This window comes from Phaethon aethereus, assembly GCF_964289735.1.
Source record: "Phaethon aethereus genome assembly, chromosome: 4".
Lineage (NCBI taxonomy): Eukaryota > Metazoa > Chordata > Aves > Phaethontiformes > Phaethontidae > Phaethon > Phaethon aethereus.
Window position 1 is genome coordinate 64,632,381 of NC_138578.1, and position 21,358 is coordinate 64,653,738.

The 21,358-nt window shown below is 38.1% G+C and overlaps 1 protein-coding gene across 1 annotated transcript in view; it reads left to right on the forward strand.

The window, feature by feature from the left end:
• SEL1L3 (SEL1L family member 3) overlaps window positions 1–21,358 on the forward strand; it is a gene marked incomplete at both ends in the record, with an annotated part of 37,164 nt that overhangs the window by 2,340 nt on the left and 13,466 nt on the right. The window contains 13 exons of the mRNA XM_081998972.1: window positions 1,892–2,450; window positions 4,070–4,196; window positions 7,042–7,163; window positions 8,544–8,659; window positions 11,447–11,502; window positions 12,477–12,609; window positions 13,548–13,680; window positions 14,403–14,549; window positions 14,976–15,181; window positions 16,752–16,931; window positions 18,070–18,189; window positions 18,827–18,967; window positions 20,085–20,147. Coding sequence (XP_081855098.1) covers window positions 1,892–2,450; window positions 4,070–4,196; window positions 7,042–7,163; window positions 8,544–8,659; window positions 11,447–11,502; window positions 12,477–12,609; window positions 13,548–13,680; window positions 14,403–14,549; window positions 14,976–15,181; window positions 16,752–16,931; window positions 18,070–18,189; window positions 18,827–18,967; window positions 20,085–20,147 — 2,103 coding nt within the window. The remainder of the gene's footprint in view (window positions 1–1,891; window positions 2,451–4,069; window positions 4,197–7,041; window positions 7,164–8,543; window positions 8,660–11,446; window positions 11,503–12,476; window positions 12,610–13,547; window positions 13,681–14,402; window positions 14,550–14,975; window positions 15,182–16,751; window positions 16,932–18,069; window positions 18,190–18,826; window positions 18,968–20,084; window positions 20,148–21,358) is intronic.

Here is a 21,358-nt window from a genome sequence, read left to right on the forward strand (position 1 = left end):
TTCCGATGGACACCAGCCTCCTATTGCTGTCCCTTCTTTAGCCCCTTCAGTATGCATCATTTTTACAATATCCATTTTATAGAATGGGAAATGAGGCAGAGAGGAAGGCTGTCGCTCTGAAGAGACTGCCTATTGTAGAAAGCCTAGATAGTGACATTGTGTTTTGCATTTTTATAGCATTTTATTTGTTCAAAGTGTATATCTTGGCGCTTACACAAGTGTTTATGAGCGTTCAGCATCACTGCACATCTGGCTTCTAGTGTCTCTTGTCAGACACAGGAAGATAAAAGTACTCGGTTGTTCTCATGGAAAGTGGTTTAAGTGACAAGTTCAGAAGGAGCTAGGAACACTAAATATAGTTACCTAGTTACTCAGCTGATAGCAACGATATCCAGCTTTCTCATCCAAGAGTTCTCTCATTCAGTGAGTCTTCCAGCTTCTGCCTTAAATCAAGCCAAGGTCTTCGGTAAATAGTCTCCTCTATGCACAATTGTGTTCCACTTGCAACCGTAGAGCTCTTTTCGTACCTTTAAAGAGGCAGGGACCTGAGGGAAAAATAGCGTTTAATCACATAGTTAAATCCAAAACAAGGAAGTAGTATAGGTAAACTTAATTCTGACTTTTCTTAATATTTACACCTTCACAGGTTTTGCTGGCTTGATGTTTTTCCAGTGTAGCTCTCAAGGAGTGTCACCATATTCTTAAGAAATAAAAAACAATATAGTTTATCATTAGGGACTTTTACTGATCCCCGTATTGGTTCGTGGGCAAGGTCTTGTCCTCCAGGTACATGCCACATAATTCCGACAATTAGAAATGTACTAATGACTTGGCCAAAACTTTTAAATAGTTTGAGAATCACAGTGAAAAAGCCATCAATCCAAGGTAGATATCCAAGATAAATTTCGGTTCAATTTGTTTAAACTTAGCAAAGTTAAAAGTCACCCAAGACAGATCTTCTCAATCTAAGCAATCTTAACAACCAGCTTCCCTTTTAATTCTAAGAGACAATTCTGAATAATTTAGACGGATCAGGGGACCTGGCAGAAGTGCTGTGCTGGTGGCTGGCCCTCTGAACTGAATAATCCTCAGTATCCTTGGCAGTGTGTCAAGCCAGACGCTGACTGCAGAGGAGAAAGAAAAGAAGCTGTTTGAGGCCTTAGAGACAAGAACTTGAGCATGGAGGATAATCCTGGTGCATGTCCAAGCACTCACTTTCAAAGTATATTATAATGTACATAGGTATAGAGAGTAAAAACTGAGCAAATACTGCCTGCTGGTCTTGCTGTTCAGATCTGTAAGTCCATCTTCAGGACAGGAATGTTTCTGAAATAAGCTCCTAAACATTTTATGAATGTGAATTCATTCTCAGGAAACCATTGGTAGCTGCTTAGTTGTTATTCTTTTCTTCAGGTACCTGCATAAGAGGTAACAAAATTAGCTAACTTTAAAAAGATGCAGAAACATCAGGCTGTTGCAGCGCAAGTGAACAACAATACGATGAATAAATGCCAGTACATTTTATTATATGCTCTTTAGGCCTGATCCTAGGAGTGTGTGTAAACAGCATGACGTGTAAGTCAATATCTCAGACCGGATTCCACTTGTGGAGGGGCCGAAGGATACACCCTGTAAATACAGTTTGTTTGTAGACCCATATGTAACTTTGAAAACTTGATGTAGAGGAGTTGTTACTGTTAAAACCTTGATGGTAGATCTTTAGTAATCCACATCTACATCCTGTCTGAAAGAATCCTGGTATTTTGGAGTTTGAGTATGGTATATAAACCTTCTACTTCTGTGATGTTCCCTTATTGCTGTGAGTATATTAGTAATCATGTAAACTCAGATTCTCTGGTTAACATGTTTTGTGTTTTGGGCTTTTTTCCAGAATTTTGTGCTATCGTTTGGAAAGGAGACATTACGGACAACAGCAGTTACTCCACAAAACATGGATTACGTGGACTTCATTCATTTAAACATTTTAGAAAAGAAAGTTCTTAACAGTTCTGAGGTTTCGGTTCACTATTTATGTTCTAAGCCTTGTATCATCAACTTGGAAGCAGTAGCTTCTTCTGAATTCAGGACTGGTGTACCAGTGTATAGAAGGAGATGGAAGGATGAAAAAAACCTTTACATTAGCAGAACTCGACAAGTACATTTGAAATTTCCGAGCATCATGGTTTACAGGGATGATTATATCATCAGAAACTCAATAATAGTGCACAGTGTGATATTATATGCATGGATTAGTCACAAATCAGCTAGCAGCTATGATGTTGAGCAGAATGAAGACTACCAGGATGCAGTTGCCAAGAATTACACTCTTTTAGAAGCAGTTCCACCTTTTGAACGCCCATATAAGGACCACAAAGTTTGTCTTCAGTGGGGTGCTGACTATTTGTGGATGCTCAAGGCAAACAGGATACCTCAGTGCCCTCATGAAAGTGGTAGGTATAATGTCACTTTTTTTTCCCCCAAGGAAACTAATGGGACCCAAATAACATATTTGGTAAGCTGTTAGAAAGTATGCATACCTGTAGGAAATAGTAAATGTTATGTAAAGTTATTTACTTGGTTTGCCAAGTTGAATATGTTGTTGAATATGTAAGCTTCATAACTTTGGGGTTAGAGTTGCAAATGAGTGAAGCCATCATGTCCTTCAGAGCTGGTTTGTTCCATCACAGCCAGCCTGGAGGTTTGTAGCAGCACAGCCTTCTATTTTCTAAGTGTAGTCAGATAACTTTATTTAAAAACCACTGATGTTAGTGGACATTATTCCTTTGTCTGTCCTGTTGTTCAGTCCCTTACTGTGTTATTTCAGGGTCAGTCCTGCTGTTCTTACATATGTAATTCTCACACAGGTACTCTACTTCTGCTTGAGATGATGGCCACACACTCAGAAACATATTTTTAAGTCTTTATAGTAATAAACTTTATAGTACTACTTTTTTTTTCCCCAAAACCATAATTGACAAGCACTTCTGTTTTAAAAATAAATAGTTTTAAATAAAAAAATGCATCTTGCCAACTGTATAAGTAACTGAACTTTGAGTCAGAGTCACAACTCTGCTTTCTAGATTTTCTCAGAGTTCTGATTTTTTTTGTCTGCCTATCTCTAGCTTTACACCTGCTGACAATTCTTTTTGTGCTCAATATATTCTCAAAGCAGAACCTAGAAGGAGAAAAGTTATTTGCTTCTAAAGGATTCTCTCCTAGAAAATCCCATAATGTTTTTTGTGTAATTTATTTTCACTGCATTGGCATGTAAATCCTCTGAAGATGAACAGGGAAGCAATATTGTTGCTGCTTTCAGGGGCTTTCTAAAATACTTGTTGGAGACAGCATGTGATTTCTGACAACACTGTGAAACGTTATGTATTATCTAATTATATTAGAGATGAAAAAAGTATAACAAGAAATAGAAGGAAATAACATTTTATTCAAATTTATTTTAAAAAATGAGCTTGTAACAAGTTGCTTCGGATTTGTTTTTTGTTTGGGGTTTTTTTTGTTTGGTTGGTTTGGGGTTTTTTCTGGGAAAGATGATGATATGTCATGGCCTTGATCTTTTCCCTGTTTCTGAACAGGGGCAGCTTTATCTGATTTACTACAGGATTATGTGTATCAGTTAAGAACAGAATTGGTATCTATCCATACACGCAGTGTAAACTGGAGAGCTGAAAATGGAGATCAAGTCCAAGAGCTGCGGAGTAATGTCACGTAGGCATAACCAAAGATAGGATAAGATTTAAGCAAATAACATAAATGAAGATTTCTCCCTTACTAACTGGCTCTTTAAGTGTCTTAGATTTAAACAAGTCTATTCTTTCCCTGCTTCTAATACCAACTGGAAATAGACTCCATTTCACTTTCCATGGGTTATTTGGTCTAAGACTGTAATGTATTTAATAACAGCGAGTGAACTTGTGTTTAAGGGCTTTATTGAAGGTTTCTGTTGTTTTTTAATCTGTTGTGTGATTCAAATGTTTGACTGTACAAGTGTAAGCTAATTAATTAGTTTTCAATGCTTGTTGTCTGGCAGATTAAGAAAGATTGTATCTTGCAGATGGTGTCCAGATTCTCAACTTTATATATGCTTCCAGTGGGGAGAAAACGGGAATTGTGAAGAAATTTGAGCAATTTGAAAACAGAGAACTTGAGACAGTCAGACAACATCAGATTGATTATCCCATGTAAGTATAGGCAAATAATTGAAGTGGGCTGTAATTGATTACTGAAGGCAATAGAATGTACTTAAACTCTTAGGCTATACCACAAATTAAAGGAATACTGCCTACTAATTTGAGAAAAGGCTCAAAAGGAAACTAGTTAGCAATTCCTTCTGTTCTCTGATTTCAATTTCGGAAAGGATTAAGCTGAACCTGAGAAAGATCATTACAGTACGTGTTAGTGCAGTGCTGTGTAGGGGATACCAATAGTAGGTGTAACTGAGCTGGTTAGGTACAGTTAGGAGGGTAAGTTAGCTCTTACGTGGTGTCAGCAGTCTGATGACTGCTGTCTCATGGCTAGCTAGCCTGGGCTTTTCTGCATTACGAGGAGATGTTTTCTGCATTTCAAACATTATTTGCGGACCAAGTGCAGAGCAGGGTTTCTTGCAAGGGCAAGCAGTGTGGACCAGCTTTTTCCCCATTAATTCACACTCTAGTTTATTTTGCAGCTGACAAGCCCTTAGTGATAGAGTCCTCTGCCCCGATAAGTCTTCCAGCTTGAGCTTACACTATTACCTTCCACCGTCCCTGTGTAAACTCTCCTAGTTGGACAGGAATAAAACCCCTTATCCCCTGGACACTATTCAGTTACAGAGGAGTCACTCTGGGAAGATCATCTTTTTCTACTCTTCTCCTCTTTCCCAAAACTGTCACAACTCTTCAGTCACATTTTGCAGCTTTAGAGGAAAAAGGAAATATGGAGATACATAAATATATCTCCCACCAGATGCTGTTACCCTGGCAACATTATTACAGAAATAGGAAATGATCGCAGGAACTGGAACTTGCCTGCTGGTTTGTGTTTGGCCTGTGACCAGAAGAGTGCCAAGGAAGACTTGCCAGATAGCACAGGTTGCATACAGATAACTAGGCCTCAAACTGTAGCTCTGAAGTCACAAGTACAGAGCAATTTTTAGCTCGTGGCCTCTTCAGGATGGGTGACAGCCTGGTTTGCACAGCCTGCTGCCCTTTGGTCACCAGCACAGTTGCATTCTGCTTCTGGCACTGAGGCGCTCAAGCTCTGGTTGGGAATATATGTCATGAATTGATGCAGCTCTTTACCTGCTTCACACAGTTCCACCCTCTCTTGCCTTCAGGTGATGTCTCCAGTGTTAACATAAAGCATTGCCTGTGTGTTGTGGTTGCGTGACAGCCTGGGATAGCTCTGTTAAGAAGGGGAAGAGAGTTTTCCTTCAGCTCTCTCTATGTGGGCGGCGGTACCCCGCTGCACCAAAAGACTAACAGAAGCAGATGGATCTAACTGAAGTTACTCGTTTGACTTCATTCAGGGATTTGTAAAGGGAGGGGACTGGAGATAGACAACTGTCATTTGAGGTAGCTATGAGTGGAGAGCCTGCAGCAAGGACAGGCTGGAACTGTAAGGGACTACTCACCCTGTATGGCATTCTGCAGCAATGGGGGCTGTGAAATGAGTCAGCATTGTCCCAAACTCTGTCCCAAGAAATTTGTCCAGAGCAGTTATGTGCTCAGACTGGCAATCAAGGATTAAATGCAGACTGTGGCATTTAAGTTTGCTATATTGCCAGAAATCAAAGATGAAAGGAGCGATATAGAAGCATAAGCAGTGTTTCTGGAAGCACAGTGTTTGCCTGTAGGTCATAACAATCAATATACAAGTGATTGTGATTTACAAACCCTTCCACCTCACCCATGTACCATCTCTGGAGGATATGGTGTTATTAGCTATTTAAAGCATAGACTCTACTGGGGAAAACTGGATCATCCTTGCATTTCTTTTTTAAGCAGCAGAGCAGGTGTCAGACCTATATTGGTTTAGTTTAGGAAAAGATTCAAGGTGCTCTATGTACAGCAACTTCTTGAGAGAGAAGCAAGGAAAGCTGGCCCAATTTTAAGGTATTATAAACAAATATTGACTTTTTTTATTTATAGAAATATAAACCCCAAATAATATCGCCTTCTAAAAGTCACTAAGAAAAGAGAACTTCTTTATCAGAGATGGTAATAATTGTAATGCTTTGCTGGGTTGTACATAGGAGGTACGGTTTTCAAAGGTGTTCAGCATTGGTCTAACTGCTGTGGAAACATTATGGAAATAAATGGTCACGTTTCTGTCAAGAGCACTGAAGCAGATTTAATCTGGCACAGAGGAACTCCTTAAAATTAGATACTGTGGTATAAATTCTGCTTTTAGTGCCTCAGCCAGCTTTGTACAGAAATTTCTAAGTAGATAACATTGTCGGGTCTTCGTTTTTTTATTTTGCACTGCTCCATAGTTTGCACAGGCGCCACCTTTATTTCTCCTGTGATAGCTCTGTGACAGCTATTCATACCTACCCGTACTACCCAGAGGCTGGATTCATTTTTCACTGCTTGTCCCAAGCACATTTTCCAGCTGGCATTTAGTATAGAAGATACAGCTTAGTTTACTGGCTTCCACAATCAAGATTACAAGACCATACTTTTGGGGATTTTGTACTGTAGCCTGCATGTGGGAGCTTGGCTCCAAGTTGTCTTGGTCCTGTTTTCAGTTCCCTATTGGTGTGGGATCTGGCAGTAGCTCTGACCCACTATGCTGGAACTGATTCAGATAACACTCCCTTACTCTCCTCTCTTGTTATCACAAAAGTGCGCAGTTAAAAGGAGATCACAGATCTAAGAGTCTTAAGTACTGTTGCTCTGAAGTTTTTCACTGCAGAGGATGTGTTCTGTTCTGAAGATTACATGTGCAAAACAGGTTTGCTAAATTAAAGTGAAATGCATGCTTTTCAAATTATCTAGGGAGTTTTCTCATCAGGAGTGGATTTTTTGTTTATTTTTGCTCATGCAGGTTCACCGTTTCAATCTGGCTGTATTTACTCCATCACTGTGAAAAGGATCTGTGTGGTATACTGTATTTTATTGATCCAAAAGAAATGTATAGTACTCCTGCTGTATTTCTAAATGAGGAAGGTAAGGGATGTTATGAATGGCCTTCAGAGGGGTCTAACGTAGTCTTTCTAGATCTGTGTCTAGGAAGAACATTTATAAATACATTTTCAGACCTATTTTGTGAAACTGATCCCTTGCACAATGCTTCTTTTTTACTATAGTGTCTCAATAGGAGAGTAGCTACAAAATTAATAGGGTAAAACTGATTGCATAGCATCTAGTCTTGGCTAACTTCAGAAAATGTCTGCTTTGTCAGGAGAATAGATTGAATCTTACAGGTCAGGAACATACACTGAGATTAAACAGTCTTATCTCAATGAACAACCTTGGTTATTATTACTGAAGTATTATTTTAATATTGTTCTCAATTTTTATATATACACTACATGGAAATTTTTAAAAATTTGAAACATCCTCAGAAAAAGTTCAAATGATTCAAGGTCTTGCCTATATTGCAGTGTTCAAGAAGCACAGTCAATTTCCCTCATCCAAAAAAAAGTTAAGGGGTAGCTCTTAGTCTAGTCACACTTGCAGTAGAGGAACATTCCTTCCAGAAGATGGCCCTTCAGCCTCTGATAGAGAAGGAAATGCAGCAGCTGGTGGTTGGCTGGCAGGCTCACAGAAGTAAGTGTGCAGAGTTTTAAAAGTGCACACCTGGCTTTCTCATAAGACATTACATTTTCTCCCCTTCTTTGCAAGTTTCACAACTAATCTTTCCCCCTCTGTTATTTTTGCTATTTCTATTTTCTCTGTGCTGGAACCAGTCTAGATAATTAATCTATCCATTATAAACTGAGTGCTTTTCTTTGAAGAACAAACAAAAATGGCAGCTCGACTGGAAGTTGTCAGCCTGAAATGAGATTTGCTAGGCTAGTTTTATTCTCAGTGTCAGACGAGATTATCATAATAGCCTGTTCTGGTCTTAACAGCTCAGACCATGACTCTAGCTTCTGCAGGTCCAAGTAGTAGAAGGTGGAGTCATCTTGTATTTGATCATTGCACACTCATGTGCTAGCAGTTGAGTGTTGAGTAGATACCATTGTCTGCTGTTCCCCTCTGCTATTTGCAGCAAGTCGTGTCTGCCTTTTGGTGTTTGAGATCAGCTGTTGCGCCTTCCCTGTTTGCCTTATGTTTAGTGTGTTTATCCCTCAGACAGTTGGTTTTGAGTCTGTGATTTCATGTGGGAGCCTGGGCTCCAAGATGTGTAACTGAAATGTGGAGCACATTTCCCTGGGATTCTCTGAGAGCTCATGTCTGGCTTGGTGAGTGCCCAGATCTCTGTTGGTGATGAAGAGGATGAAGAAGACAGAATCACTATGAATAATACATTAAGAAGCCCATTCTTAATGTTGACATTGCTGTGGTGTTTATTTCCTGTTTCTTCCCTTCTTCCTCTGTCAGGTTATGTGCATATTCAGATGCACCTCATGAGAGGGGATGACCTTGCAGTGAAAACTAGCTTCAGCCTTCCTCTGAAGCAATGGTTTCGACTGGATCTCTCTTTTAAGGGTGGACAGGTATGTGTGCTACTGAGTTACAGGATCAAAACTGAGATTTGTCTAATTTCATTATGCCTCTGACAAACCCCTTAACAGCTGAGGCTGAGAGGAATACTGTAATTTGTACATGCTCACATAGCACAAGAATAAAAAATCTAAAACTAGAAATTTTCTGGGGATGTTCACACCATCCAACTTTGGGAAAACAGCTTAGATGCTTAAGGTAAGAGCCTAGAATTACTGTGTATTCAGTGGCTATCTTGGTGCACGGTTGCTCGCCAGAGAGTTCATTGACTGTATAGGCAGCTGGGGCTCCTGGCTTAGATACCTTACCTAGATACTTTAAGTTACATGGTGTGAATAGCTCTGAGGGACTTTGCACTTGGAGGCTTAGGCGTTTTTACCATTCTGATATGAAAATGTAAGTGTCTGGGCTACTGTACGGTAGCATGCCTCTTGCCTAGATGTGTTAGCTAACAGGAGGCATGTGCGGTTTCCAAGTTTTGCATATTTGACAAAGTGGCATGGGATTGATTACCATTAAAAGACAAAAAACTATTGCAGTATCCCTCTGTAGTAGATAAAATACATAATTTACATTTTAACAAATCTTGTTAAAAGATTTTGTTTTCTCACAAAATTGTTTTTTCACAAAATCTTTCTTTTGGAAGGAGCAGCTCTGAAAACACAGTCTCCCTGGTCAAGTTCTTGTCTAAACCTCCAGCTATTAAGATATTAGTGTGTGAAAATAATCAAAAACCTTAGTCTTCTATTTCTGAACTTCTTTCTCCTTCAAAATGGTTGAATAGATTACATTCTGAATTGTAAAAATAATTGCTAATCAATGGCAAGAACAGCTAAGCAAATTTGAAGTATGACGTAAATGAATGATAATGCTGAAACTGCTGTACTGAGAGAGCAATGTACAGGCTAAACTACTGCTGTTCTTTTTGCACCTTTTTTAAGTATGTAAGTGGTAAGCAGATTGATTGTCGTGCAGGAAAATCAGGTAGAAATGTGTATTTCCTTTTAATATAATATGCTTTAAAATGTATTGTTAAAAGGAAAAGTGAAAAAAAGTGTTTTCTAGAATCAGAACTGTCTTTTTCGACTTGTTTAAATTGTAGTTATAATTTAAGTTCATGGGAAAGGGAAGAACCTATGGATTTTGAAGCTCAGCTTCAGGTGCAAATGTAAAAGTTACTGTCAATATTGATACAGGGTATATTAGTCTCGACATATTGGAAATTTGAGGATTGCTTGTACAATTAGATTAAGAAAAAGTATTCATCCATCAGAGAGAAGAGTGAATTTGTTCATGTGTGAGATAAAACTTGTGGTCAATAAATTTTGACTTCTGGAAGAAATAAGGGAGCCGTGAATTGTTTAATGAGCATTCCTGTGGAAAAAAGAGAACGTAGGACCAAACTTAAAAACATTTCAGTACTTAGAACCATTCTCTGTAACAGATAAAGCTGTGGTTCAGTTCCATCTTATTGACATGTCTTCCTGTTGTAAGTTTTTAAATGCTATGATCCTCAAAAGGTACAGAAGAATCTCCTTATTTAGGCACTTCATGTCCAAAGAAGAGCAATGAATCTGGTGAAGGATCTAGAGCACAAGTCTTATGAGGAGCAGCTGAGGGAACTGGGGATGTTTAGTCTGGAGAAAAGGAGGCTGAGGGGAGACCTTATCACGCTCTACAACTACCTGAAAGGAGGTTGTAGAGAGGTGGGTGTTGGTCTTCTCCCAAGTAGCAAGCAATAAGACAAGAGGAAATGGCCTCAAGTTGCACCAAGGGAGGTTCAGATTGGATATTAAGAAAAATTTCTTCACCGAAAGGGTCGTCAAGCATTGGAACAGTCTGCCCGGGGACGTTGTTGAGTCACCATCCCTGGAGGTATTTAAAAGACGTGTAGATCTCGTGCTTAGGGACATGGTTTAGTGGTGCACTTGGCAATGCTAGGTTAACAGTTGGACTCAGTGATCTTAAAGGTCTTTTCCAACCTAAACGATTCTATGATTCTGTGATTATCTCATTTTGGTTTAGATACATTTAGTCCAGCATGATCTGAGACAAAATATATAAATTAGGGAAGGTTGGAAAATTGAGGCATCAAGAAATTAAGAGCCAGATTTTAACAGCATCTGAAGATGCAGGTGAATCCCTAAAAACACCTAGGCACTTGAGAAAATTTTGCAGGGTTGTTTTGTGAGTCCTTAGGCAACTTTTTGCAATACGAACATGTATGAAAATCTTATCTTGTCTTCCTTCTTGGGCATCTGAATTCCTTTAACCATTCTGGCACTGAAAGTCTACTGAAAGTACATCTCCTTTAGAAGTAGGAGTTGAACGCAGCTTCTTTTTAAATCATGGCCTCTTATATTAGCTTTATGGCTGTTCTTCACCTACAAGATACAATTTCTTGAAGAGATCAGTATTCTCTTCATTTACCATCTCTGCTATATAAAAGCAAAATAACCATTCACACTTTGGGAGAATAAAAGCTTCAGCAAAGTACAGATGTTTTGTAACTGAACACAGGAATGAAATAGCTGAAATAGGCAACTTCTGTGCTATTTTGCTATTTTTCGTTGGTCAGGACAGGCCAGTGCCAATGCTTTCCATTATATTCTTCTTTCCATTACATTAATTCTTCTATATCGGATACATGACACCATCCTCATTAGTGCAGAGGAAATACAACAAGCTGCGGCTGTAATATTCTGAACTATGAGTTCAAATGGCTTAATAAAGGTACCTTGTAATATTTCATTTATTATTAATATTTTGTGTTCTTTTAGATAGAAGTAAGCAGTGTTGGGAAGAGTTTGAAAAGACGTCATCATCAGTCTTTTACGTAAGCAGCATTTTCCCCTTTGCTGTGTATATATTCAGACATGGAAAATGGGAGAAGGAGAGCACAAGTTTGTAACTGAGATTCCAAATGATTTTCAAAATGTCTGTGGTCTTTTTCCACTGTATGCTTTCGAAAACAGTTTGCATTACTGTGCTTACATTAGCATAATTTTATTAATGCTGTGAGCTAGTTGAGTTAACATGATGTGTGATCTAGTAGTAGGGTCTGATAACCCTCACTAAAAACTGGTTGGAAGGTCAGTGGCATTAGGATCAGTCTTCAAATGAAGTCTTGGCCTTGCTGAAGTCAAGGGAAGTTTTGCGGTTGCTATGAGAGCGCTAGGATTTCACCAGTGAAATTGTTACTGCTTTGCTTAGGTAGAGAGTGAAATTTCTACCAAAAATGTTCTTGCTCTATCTTTTATTCTAAGCAACTGAATTTTTTTTAAATGGATCTTTAATTGTTCTCTTTCACTGTAATTTAAAATTGACTCTTTCTTGTGCAAATAATTTTAAAAAACCCTTTTAATATGGAAACTATGTAACACTAAATTGCATGGCAGACTTCAGTGTTGTTCCTTCTCTGCTATCTTTACAAACGAGAAATTGTAAATTTGTAGATAGTAACTCTAGGAGACAGATAACTTAAGTTTTCATATGCCAATTCTAGAAAAGTGCAAAGGAGAGGTGGAACTGAAATCTTTGAGGATGTGTAATCATGCATAAATCACCAGAAGATAGCTACAGGTCAGAAAAATAAAACACCCTGATGGTTTAATATGTTTCTAGACAAAGGATTTGTTAAATTTATCACACTAAATTGCAGAGTAGATTTTGAGAGTAAACAGATGAGAAAAATAAAAAATACTGGTAATGAGTTTAAGGCTGTCAGTTATGGCTGGGAATTCTGAGATGCGAATTCCTTTTTCATAGTATCTCATGATAGCCAGCTTACTTCTTTTTCATGTTCTCAAGTTTTAGGGAAGATTTCTATTATGATGACACTGCTGGATACTTTGTTCTTGGAGGCAGTGGATATGTAAATGGTATTGAAGCGTTCTTTGGACCTGTGAAATACTATCGTCTCAATGTGTTGGAAACAGAACAGGTAAACAAAAGTAGTAGTTGTAAATGTTTAAATATTAGCAGCCAGCTATGGCTGAATTATTTTTTTTTTTTCAGCTGAAGCTCTTACCACATGATAAACTTGCTATGAAGCTGTCGTGGTTTAACCTCAGCCAGCAACTAAGCACCACACAGCCGCTCACTGACCTTCCCCCCCCCCCAGTTTTATATACCAAGCATGATGTCATATGGTATGTAATATCCCTTTGGCCAGCCCGGGTCAGCTGTCCTGGCTGTGTCCCCTCCCAGCTTCCCGTGCACCCCCAGCCTGCTCGCTGGCAGGACAGCACGAGAAGCTGGACAGTCCTTAACTGCTTAGCAACAACTAAAAACATCAATACGTTATCAATATTATTTTCATCCCAAATCCAAAACACAGCCTCATACCAGCTTCTATGAAGAAAATTAACTGTATCCCAGCTGAAACCAGGACAGAAGTATAATAGTACTTGGGAATATACAGGCAAAATATCATCATTTTCTGTTGAAATCTAGGCATGTTAGTTACCACTTCAAATGCTAAAAGTTAAGACTTCTGGAAGTGAGAATGTAAAGCAACGTTCCTAATTCTATTTTTAACTTATTTTCAACATTGCTTTGTTTCCCAGAGTTTTTGTTGATACAGTATTGAACACATTTGATTAATTTATGGTTTTGTTGAAATCAGTGCTAAAAGTTACATAGGCTTGGTCAATTTTGGAAGTTCATCCATGGTTTCTTGGATTATGCTGACTGTTTAAAGTCATAGTCTATTATGGCCAGCATCAGGTTTTCTGGACCATTAACATGATGTGACAGATAAGCTGATTGTAGCAAGCAATCTGTTTCCTATTGTTATTTGCCTACAACACTTCCTTCTAGCCAAGCATAGACAGAAACAGATATGTAGATGCCATTTATCCATCATTTGCCTTTTTATAGATTTCTAACTCTCTTCATGACAAAGAAACAGTGGAACAAATTGAACTCTACTATGAGAGATGTATGGACATTCAAGAAATAGTTTATGAGTACAGATATCTTGTAAGGCAAGGCGAAGAAGCGCAAAGAAATTGTAAGTGTTGATCTATAAAAACTGTCATCTTTGTAGACCTGTTTTCTTTCCTTTTACTAGAATCTGGATAACAATTATCAAAAGTAAACTTAAATTCTTCCATAACAAGAAAAAAGGCAATTTGAAGAGTTTAGCCTTGTTACTGGCAGCTAAAACTGTGGTTTTGTCCCTGGAAAGACTTTTGTGCCATGGAGTAAAAACTTAAATTATGTTCTTGATATTTCTTCTTTCATAGGAAAGGTGCATAAAGGGACAAAGACACACTTTCAAGCTTACATGTAAGCTATTCAGTTGCCTTTCTTCCATTTCATTGCCAAATGTCCCTAAAGCCACATGTATTTTAAGCCCTTTCCCAAAAATGGGTGGTTTTTGCTAGAATGTCTCTGCCATACTTGCCTAATGTGCAGTAACTGACAGGTTTATTCCAAAGCAGCCACTTCAGCAAAAGAAGACTAATATAGCTCAGATGTGTACTGAAAACTAGCTTATGTTTCCAATTAGAATTGTGACCGGAATATGGAAGAGAGTAGAAAAAAATCTTATGTATTTGTAAGCAGCCCGTGATAGCTGTATGAGTTTTTAGCACTGCTTTGTGTTAAGGATGTCCTCATCTTTAACATGAATTTATAGCCTACCCTAGAAACATCTTTTTTGCTACCAGAAGGTTGTTCTAAAGACCAGCCAAGTCAGCTTTCATGTCTTAAATATGTTATTTCCTCTAGGTTACTATGAAAACTATTATTTGGAGCTGATTCATAAATATGGAGAAAAATCCAAGTGTGATGCCTTTATGTGGGGAAAAGAGTTCAGGGAAAAGTACCACACTTTGTTCAAACTGCTACAAGAGATGGATTTCAGTGCTCCAGATGGTAATCATATTTTATTTTATTGTTCTTAAAGAAGTCCACAATATATGTCGTATAAATTAGTATGCTTTGACTAAAGTTCATGTTTTATAATTTCTTTTCATATCAGCTAACTTAGTAAAGGAGTTCCATGTGGCTTATATGTTCTGCTGTAAATGAATAATGACTTATTACGTAGAAGGAAATAGAGATATCCTTATGTTTTTAGTGTTTAGTTACTTTGAGATGGTCTTTTGGATTTTTATTCACCCTTACTGTTCAGTAGTACCTTGTATCTCTAGGAATTTTGGTTGTCCGCATGGAGAATGCCATTCAGCATAAGAAATAACAGAATATGTCTGGGTCTCATTAAATGAAGGAGGGGAAATAAATTCCTGATTTTAACTCTTGCAATAACTGTGCATCCTATCTTTTATTTTTTGGTGTTAGAAGATGGAATTGATACAGTTCTAGAAGTTGGCCGGAGGATATTTGAGAAGGTTGCAAAGGGTCTGTCCAGCACCGAGGGCCTTAGCAATATGGGCTCCTCTGTCCCTCTCTTGGTGGATTCCAGTTGTTGTGGATACCATAAGGCTTCCTATTTCCTTGCAGTTATATTTGAAACTGGGCTTGGTGTATCTATGGATCGTACAAAGGTAGTATGTTTAATATGTTTGGTTATGTCTGTGAAATTAATTAACTTTAAAGGCAGTTTATAAGTGGGGTGAATTTATGATCAACTGAATTAAAAAAATGTGAAATGGCATCCAGATCCAGGCCATGGTTGAAGGGATTCCCCAGTACAGCTACTCCTAAACAGCCCGATGGCAGTGAAGTCTTTATGGTGGGAATCTTTATCCTGCTCATCCAGAACAAGGAAATCAATGACTTAGTAAGACTTAAAAATGGTGGTAAAGTGAACAGCATGGAACATACTGCTTTTCCCAGTCATTGAGGAGGTAGGATGAAGTAATAACCCTCAAGTCACCCACAGCCATTTGTAGATGGGTATGAAAAAAGTCTCACGTCAGGCAAATCTACTAAATTGGAAAGGTTGCATAGTACAGTCAGGAAAGAAGTTCCGTTTTACAGTGTGCAAATATGTCTCGCTGAGTATAACGTGGTCAAATGATTAAAGGTATCCAAAGTAGAACAGTTTTGTTTTGGAAAAAAAATGACCATGCTTCAGCTGAGCAGCTGCAGAGCTTGTGAATTCCTGACCTTTTAGGCAGGTTGCAAATAATTGAAATGTTTCCGTGCAATTCCATTGCAAGGTCAAATAAAGGGGAGGTGTTTATATGTCACTAGAAGTGTTTATATGTCACTAGAAGAGGGGCTATTCTGAAATTGCCTACAGATTCTTAATTGTGATATAATAGTTTAATCTAAAATGCTCATAAAAGAATAGCAGATCTGCCTAATGCAGTTACAGGATACCAAATCAGAAGAACCCCTGAGAGGCCAATCTGAGACCAAGCTCACTCTGGTTTCTCAAACACAAGAAACCTTAGACAGGAGCCTTTTTTATACCCTAATTATGGAGTATACTTAGTTCTAATTATGGAAACTAAGTCATTTCATTATTGGATCTGCTTCAGATAGTGTAGGAAATAATTTAATATCCAGCACCAGGGACACCACTGTTTTTATTTCTGTGCAGGTGAAAAATAATAGTGGTACCAAAAATGCTTTTGGCAAATGTGCGGTACCTAGACTTATTTCTAGCACCAATTAACGTGTATCTCAGGGGAGCTTTGTGCTGAAACCTCGTCAGCCACAAGTCCTTCTAATCCTGTCAGATCCTTAGGGCAAGATTTTCAAGTGCTGTTTGTTAACTTCCATACATTTCCACTGAATTCAATGTGAAAGCTCCAGTTGACATCAGTGAGACCAGTTAAGTCACTGCTGAGTATAAAAAGTGTCAGAGTATAATTAACCCTGTAATAAAGTGCCACTAAAAATTGCTGCACACTTAGTGGTGGCAGAATAAGTGCAATACTTGGAAAATATTTAGAGTCTAGTTTTTCTTTGAAATCTTTCCATACAGATAGAAGACATTTAACTACTTTAGGGCTGTGCTTGATTCTATAACTGTGTTTACATGGTATAGCTAGTATATCAGCTACAAGTATGAATGCTCTGTTCCCTGTAAATCTCCACCAAAGTGCTGAACTTGTGAGGTATGCAGTGAATTCACTCTTGTTTATGTCTGTTGATATTTGCCAGGGACTGCTGTATAGTTTAGTTGGCGCTCAAGGGAATGAGAGACTTGCTGTGATGAATCTTGGCTATAAACATTACCAAGGCATCAATAACTATCCACTTGATTTGGAGCTGTCATATGCTTATTACAGTAATATTGCAATAAAGACATCATTGGATCAACACACTATAAAAGGGGAACAGGTAAAAGAGTTCTAAGTGTATCTGAATTTGTTTTCTGTGGAAATTACTTTTCCTATATTAATATTAATTGCGTGGCCAGAACATTTTTGTCTTGATTTACAAATATTAGCTAATCTGATTGATGTCACTGCCCATGGCAAGGGTGTTGGACTAAATGATCTTTAAAGGTCCCTTCCAACCCAAACCATTCTATGATTCTATGGTTGTTACAAAATCCCTCAAGTTATTTGTAGGTATCATTACTCCATTTTTTAACAAGGGGAAACCAAATCAAAGGTAGGCTCAAATCCTCAGAATTGTCCAACTACTTATCTTTCAATAAAGTCTAAGTCTTATTCCTGGGCCCTAATTCCTCACTGTGATTTTTAATTATTAAAATAATTGGATGTGTTTATTAAGCAACTGATCTGCTGTTTCAATAGCTAGACATCATGTAGTTCATGCAAAAGATGAATTATCCTCTCCATACTTATACCTTTTCTACAATAAAATGTAAAGATTTGGCTGTTAAATAGCTATCTGATCAGATAAACCACAGTAAAATGATTTTAGAATGAGCTGCTAAATAGAAGGTAACACACCTTTGTCTGTAGAGAATACTCAGGGTAGGCCAGTACTAGGATCCTGGCTTACCAGAAATAATGATTATTGTAAAAAAAATAGAGAGATTTTGATTGCTGAAGAACTAAAAAATCAGCAGACAGACACTTAGATAAGAGTGCTGTAGGGCAGGTCTTCATCAAGCTTTCTGCCAACCTTGTTTTTATCTTTTAAGAGAGGTTTCAATAGAAACTAAAAAGTTTTAAAGGACTTAAAATCACTTCTTTGCCATTATTAAGTGCATTTAAAACTACAAAGGTGGTGGTGGTGGGTGTTCAGTTCTTGACACCTTGGCATATCTTTCCAGTGTAGAGTGCACTTACAGTTTTGTACTGTAATGAAGCAGTAAATGGTTTGTACACTGGATGTAAGGATGGTTCTTAATGCACTGGCCAGCAGAGGGATGGTGAGAATTTTAAACCCCAGAACTGATCACAAATTTTTAGGGATAAACGGGAAATGGGTAACATTTTCATTTTGGTGGCAGGTATATGAATTCATTGTGTAATAATTTTTTTTCTGTTCACCTACTCTTCAGGCTTTTGTTGAAACTATAAGGCTGATGGATGATGAACAGCTAAAAGCTCAAACAAAAGAAAATGGTGATGTCTTTATGTGGTTGAAACATGAAGCAACAAGAGGAAATGCAGCTGCACAGGTATAAAGTAATACATTTCCCCTTTCTTGGTTTTATACACACATCATGTATGTACACCTATAGACTATATAGGAAAGTTGTGGAGGAGAGTGAAGTGGACAGACATTTTCTCCTTCCACCTAGAAATGCTTCTTTTTTATGAGCTTGAACTAGTTACCATGTTTCTGTCTGATAATATCAAGTGACCATGCAAAAAGCTATAACCATGATGCAAGGCAAAAGGGAAGATTTGCCAAGATTTATCAACCTCCCTCTCTGATCATTTTCCCTGGGTTTGTATTTGACATGGTGTGGTTGTTGCTGCTGATCTGAGACCAGCAGCAATATGTTGTAATACTGAGCCATTTGCATGCATCAAATCTACCTTTATGACTTATCTCTGCACTTAAATCAAGACAGCCTTTTGTGGTACTGACAACTGTAAAAAATAACCCCACTGTAGATTTAGTATCAGCACATTTCAGCACTGGGAAGCCCTCTGAATATTCCTGATAACCAATTGTTTTCAAATTGTTGAGGGTGTATAACTAGTTTCTTCACATATTTAAAATCCCTTTAAGCCTGCAAAAGTCTGGTCCTGCAATTCCAGTTTCAATATTAGCATTTATAACATTAATGCTTATGTTGTTTTCTTTAGCAACGATTGGCTCAGATGCTGTTTTGGGGCCAACAAGGAGTGGCAAAAAATCCTGAAGCTGCAATAGAATGGTATGCAAAGGGTGCAACAGAAACAGAAGATCCAGTGTTAATATATGATTATGCCATTGTGTTATTTAAGGTAAGTCATGTTTCATATTTTCACTTCAAAAAAAGTCATTCCTATGACATGGATGTTTGTAAGTTATCTGCAGTGACACACTGTGAAAGTGTCTAAAAGTGCTTTTAGATTTACTCTGAAAATCAGTCAATAGTTATGAAGCTAATGTTGTTTTTTACCAGATATGCACAACAATTTTACAAAGAGCAGTTAAAAACAGTTTAGTGACCTTGTTCCTAGCCAGATTCAGGATCAAAATACTACCTAAACTGTGGATCCTAATTTTTCACAAGCCTAATGGCTTGTCACCTCAGAAACCTAACCGGTTCATAGGCATAGGCCTTGGTGTAGAGATGTAGGTAAAAGTTCGATCCTTTCTTAGAATGCCCTTTATTAGATCTCAGGGAATGTTTTTTTCTGAGTAGGAATTAAATAGTCTGCATGCAGTTAGTTTTTTCCCCGCTAGAAGCGGTAGACAGCAGAGGCTAAACTCAGACATAACCCCACCTGGGTCAAATAAGTTGTATCAGCTAAGTGGTGTCACCCATAAGACATTCAACAGTACTAAAGGTTGGAGATATTAGTGAAGAACTGTTAGGTCTTCATCTCATTCCTTTGACAATGGAGGGCTCTTCTCTACAAAATGATTTCTTGAGTTTTGCTTGTGTTAATTTTGAGTACCCATAGTCTGTTTGACCCATGTCTGGAATTAATTTATATGGACAGCATCAGCATAACATCTGTGTGTTTCCTCTGGAGGCACTCTGGCATTCTTTTTCAGGAAAGCTGAGAGCTGATACTCATTGCCATATGGTGAACAAGCTATGCACCTTTGAATGCTCTTCATTCTTCCTTAGTTGATGAAAATTAAAGATCTGTGATATTATTTACCCATAAAAATTACTTGTACTGACTGGTGAAATAATTTTTCCTAGACTGAATCATTGAGATTCTGTAAAGCTGTGAATGAAGGGTGAGCACAAAGCTGCTTTTTTTGTTGTAGCTGTTTAAAGCTGAATAACACCTAGTAAACAATAGTATCAATGTTAACATGCATTTTGAGTGTGTATATGTGAATTTTTATCAGCCTGTATTCTGTATTTGTAAACAATGTTTGTTTCACATATCTATTTCCTAGGGCCAAGGTGTGAAAAAGAATACAAAACTTGCTTTGGAATTGATGAAGAAAGCAGCAGCCAAGGTAAAATGTAATAAATATTTTATTGTAAATGTCCTGTACCAGGTGCTAATAATAATGAACTTGGATTTATATAAAATGCATATTGTCATATTTCTGTGTTTAAAAAAAAAAAAAGTTGCTTCTCCCAGTGTCTTCACCATAAATGGTGGAAGCCTTATTTCCCCATAGTGGGAGACTAGACCACTCAAAATCAGCCAAAATTCTTATGGAAGAAAAAGAATTGTCTGCACTTTGATCTTTTGGAACTTGATAATAGTTAAGCGACTTACAGAGTGAATAGTTGATCCAGGACTATGTTTTTGCCTCATGTTCCTAAGCATTTTCTTCTAGACCATACTAGGTATCTTTTTTCATAGGAGTGCCTGCCAGGCTTGAGCTTTTGACATTGTGATCTCTCCAGAGTCAGGCAGAGAGAACTGCTGTCTTTGAAAATCCATGCCAGCAGGCTTTGCTATAATAACAGAACGACTTTTAAGTTGTAATGTGAATGAAAAAGAGTAAAGACGGAGGTTTGGATTGTACTGCCGCACTCTGCACTGGGTGATGGTGCATTCCTGCAGCACAAGAGCTGAATGCAGAAGAATGGTGCCTTCCTGTCCTATCACTCCTGAGCTGTGGTGGTTTATGGCTAGTTCTTTCTGCTTAGAGTTATAACTCCTCCAGGGGATGCTGGTGACTGGAAAAAGTATGTGCTGTCTCTGGCCAGCTCTTCTCTACTTCAAGGAGAAGACATGGATGTCCCAAAGCCTTCTGTTTTTTCCACAACAGGGGGAAACATTGACAGGCATCACAGAGAAGAGGAGCCTCCTTCCATTTAATGATCTAGTAGAGTCGGATTACCCAGGCCATGATTTTGTCCTTAGTATAAAAATAAACGAGTACCCAGACCTTGAGTACCTTCCTAGCTCTAGAACCAGAACTAGGTTAAATTACTGACAATGACAATAGGATTTCACTGCTGACCACCCTCAGAAAAGAAATGTGCCAGAATTCTTCAGAAAAGAATTCTATTGTTCCTTTGAAACAGGAGAGACTACCTGTTCTACTGCCTGTTTGGGAAAGGCTTGAATAAACTGAGTGGTTTTCACAGTATGATCAAAATTCCCTTGACTCAGGATCCGAGGAACAGATTCCAGGAAGCATCCTAGAGACAGCAATTTCCTTACTCTCCTTGAACCCAGCTACTTAGGTTTTTATGCTCTGGTTCATTT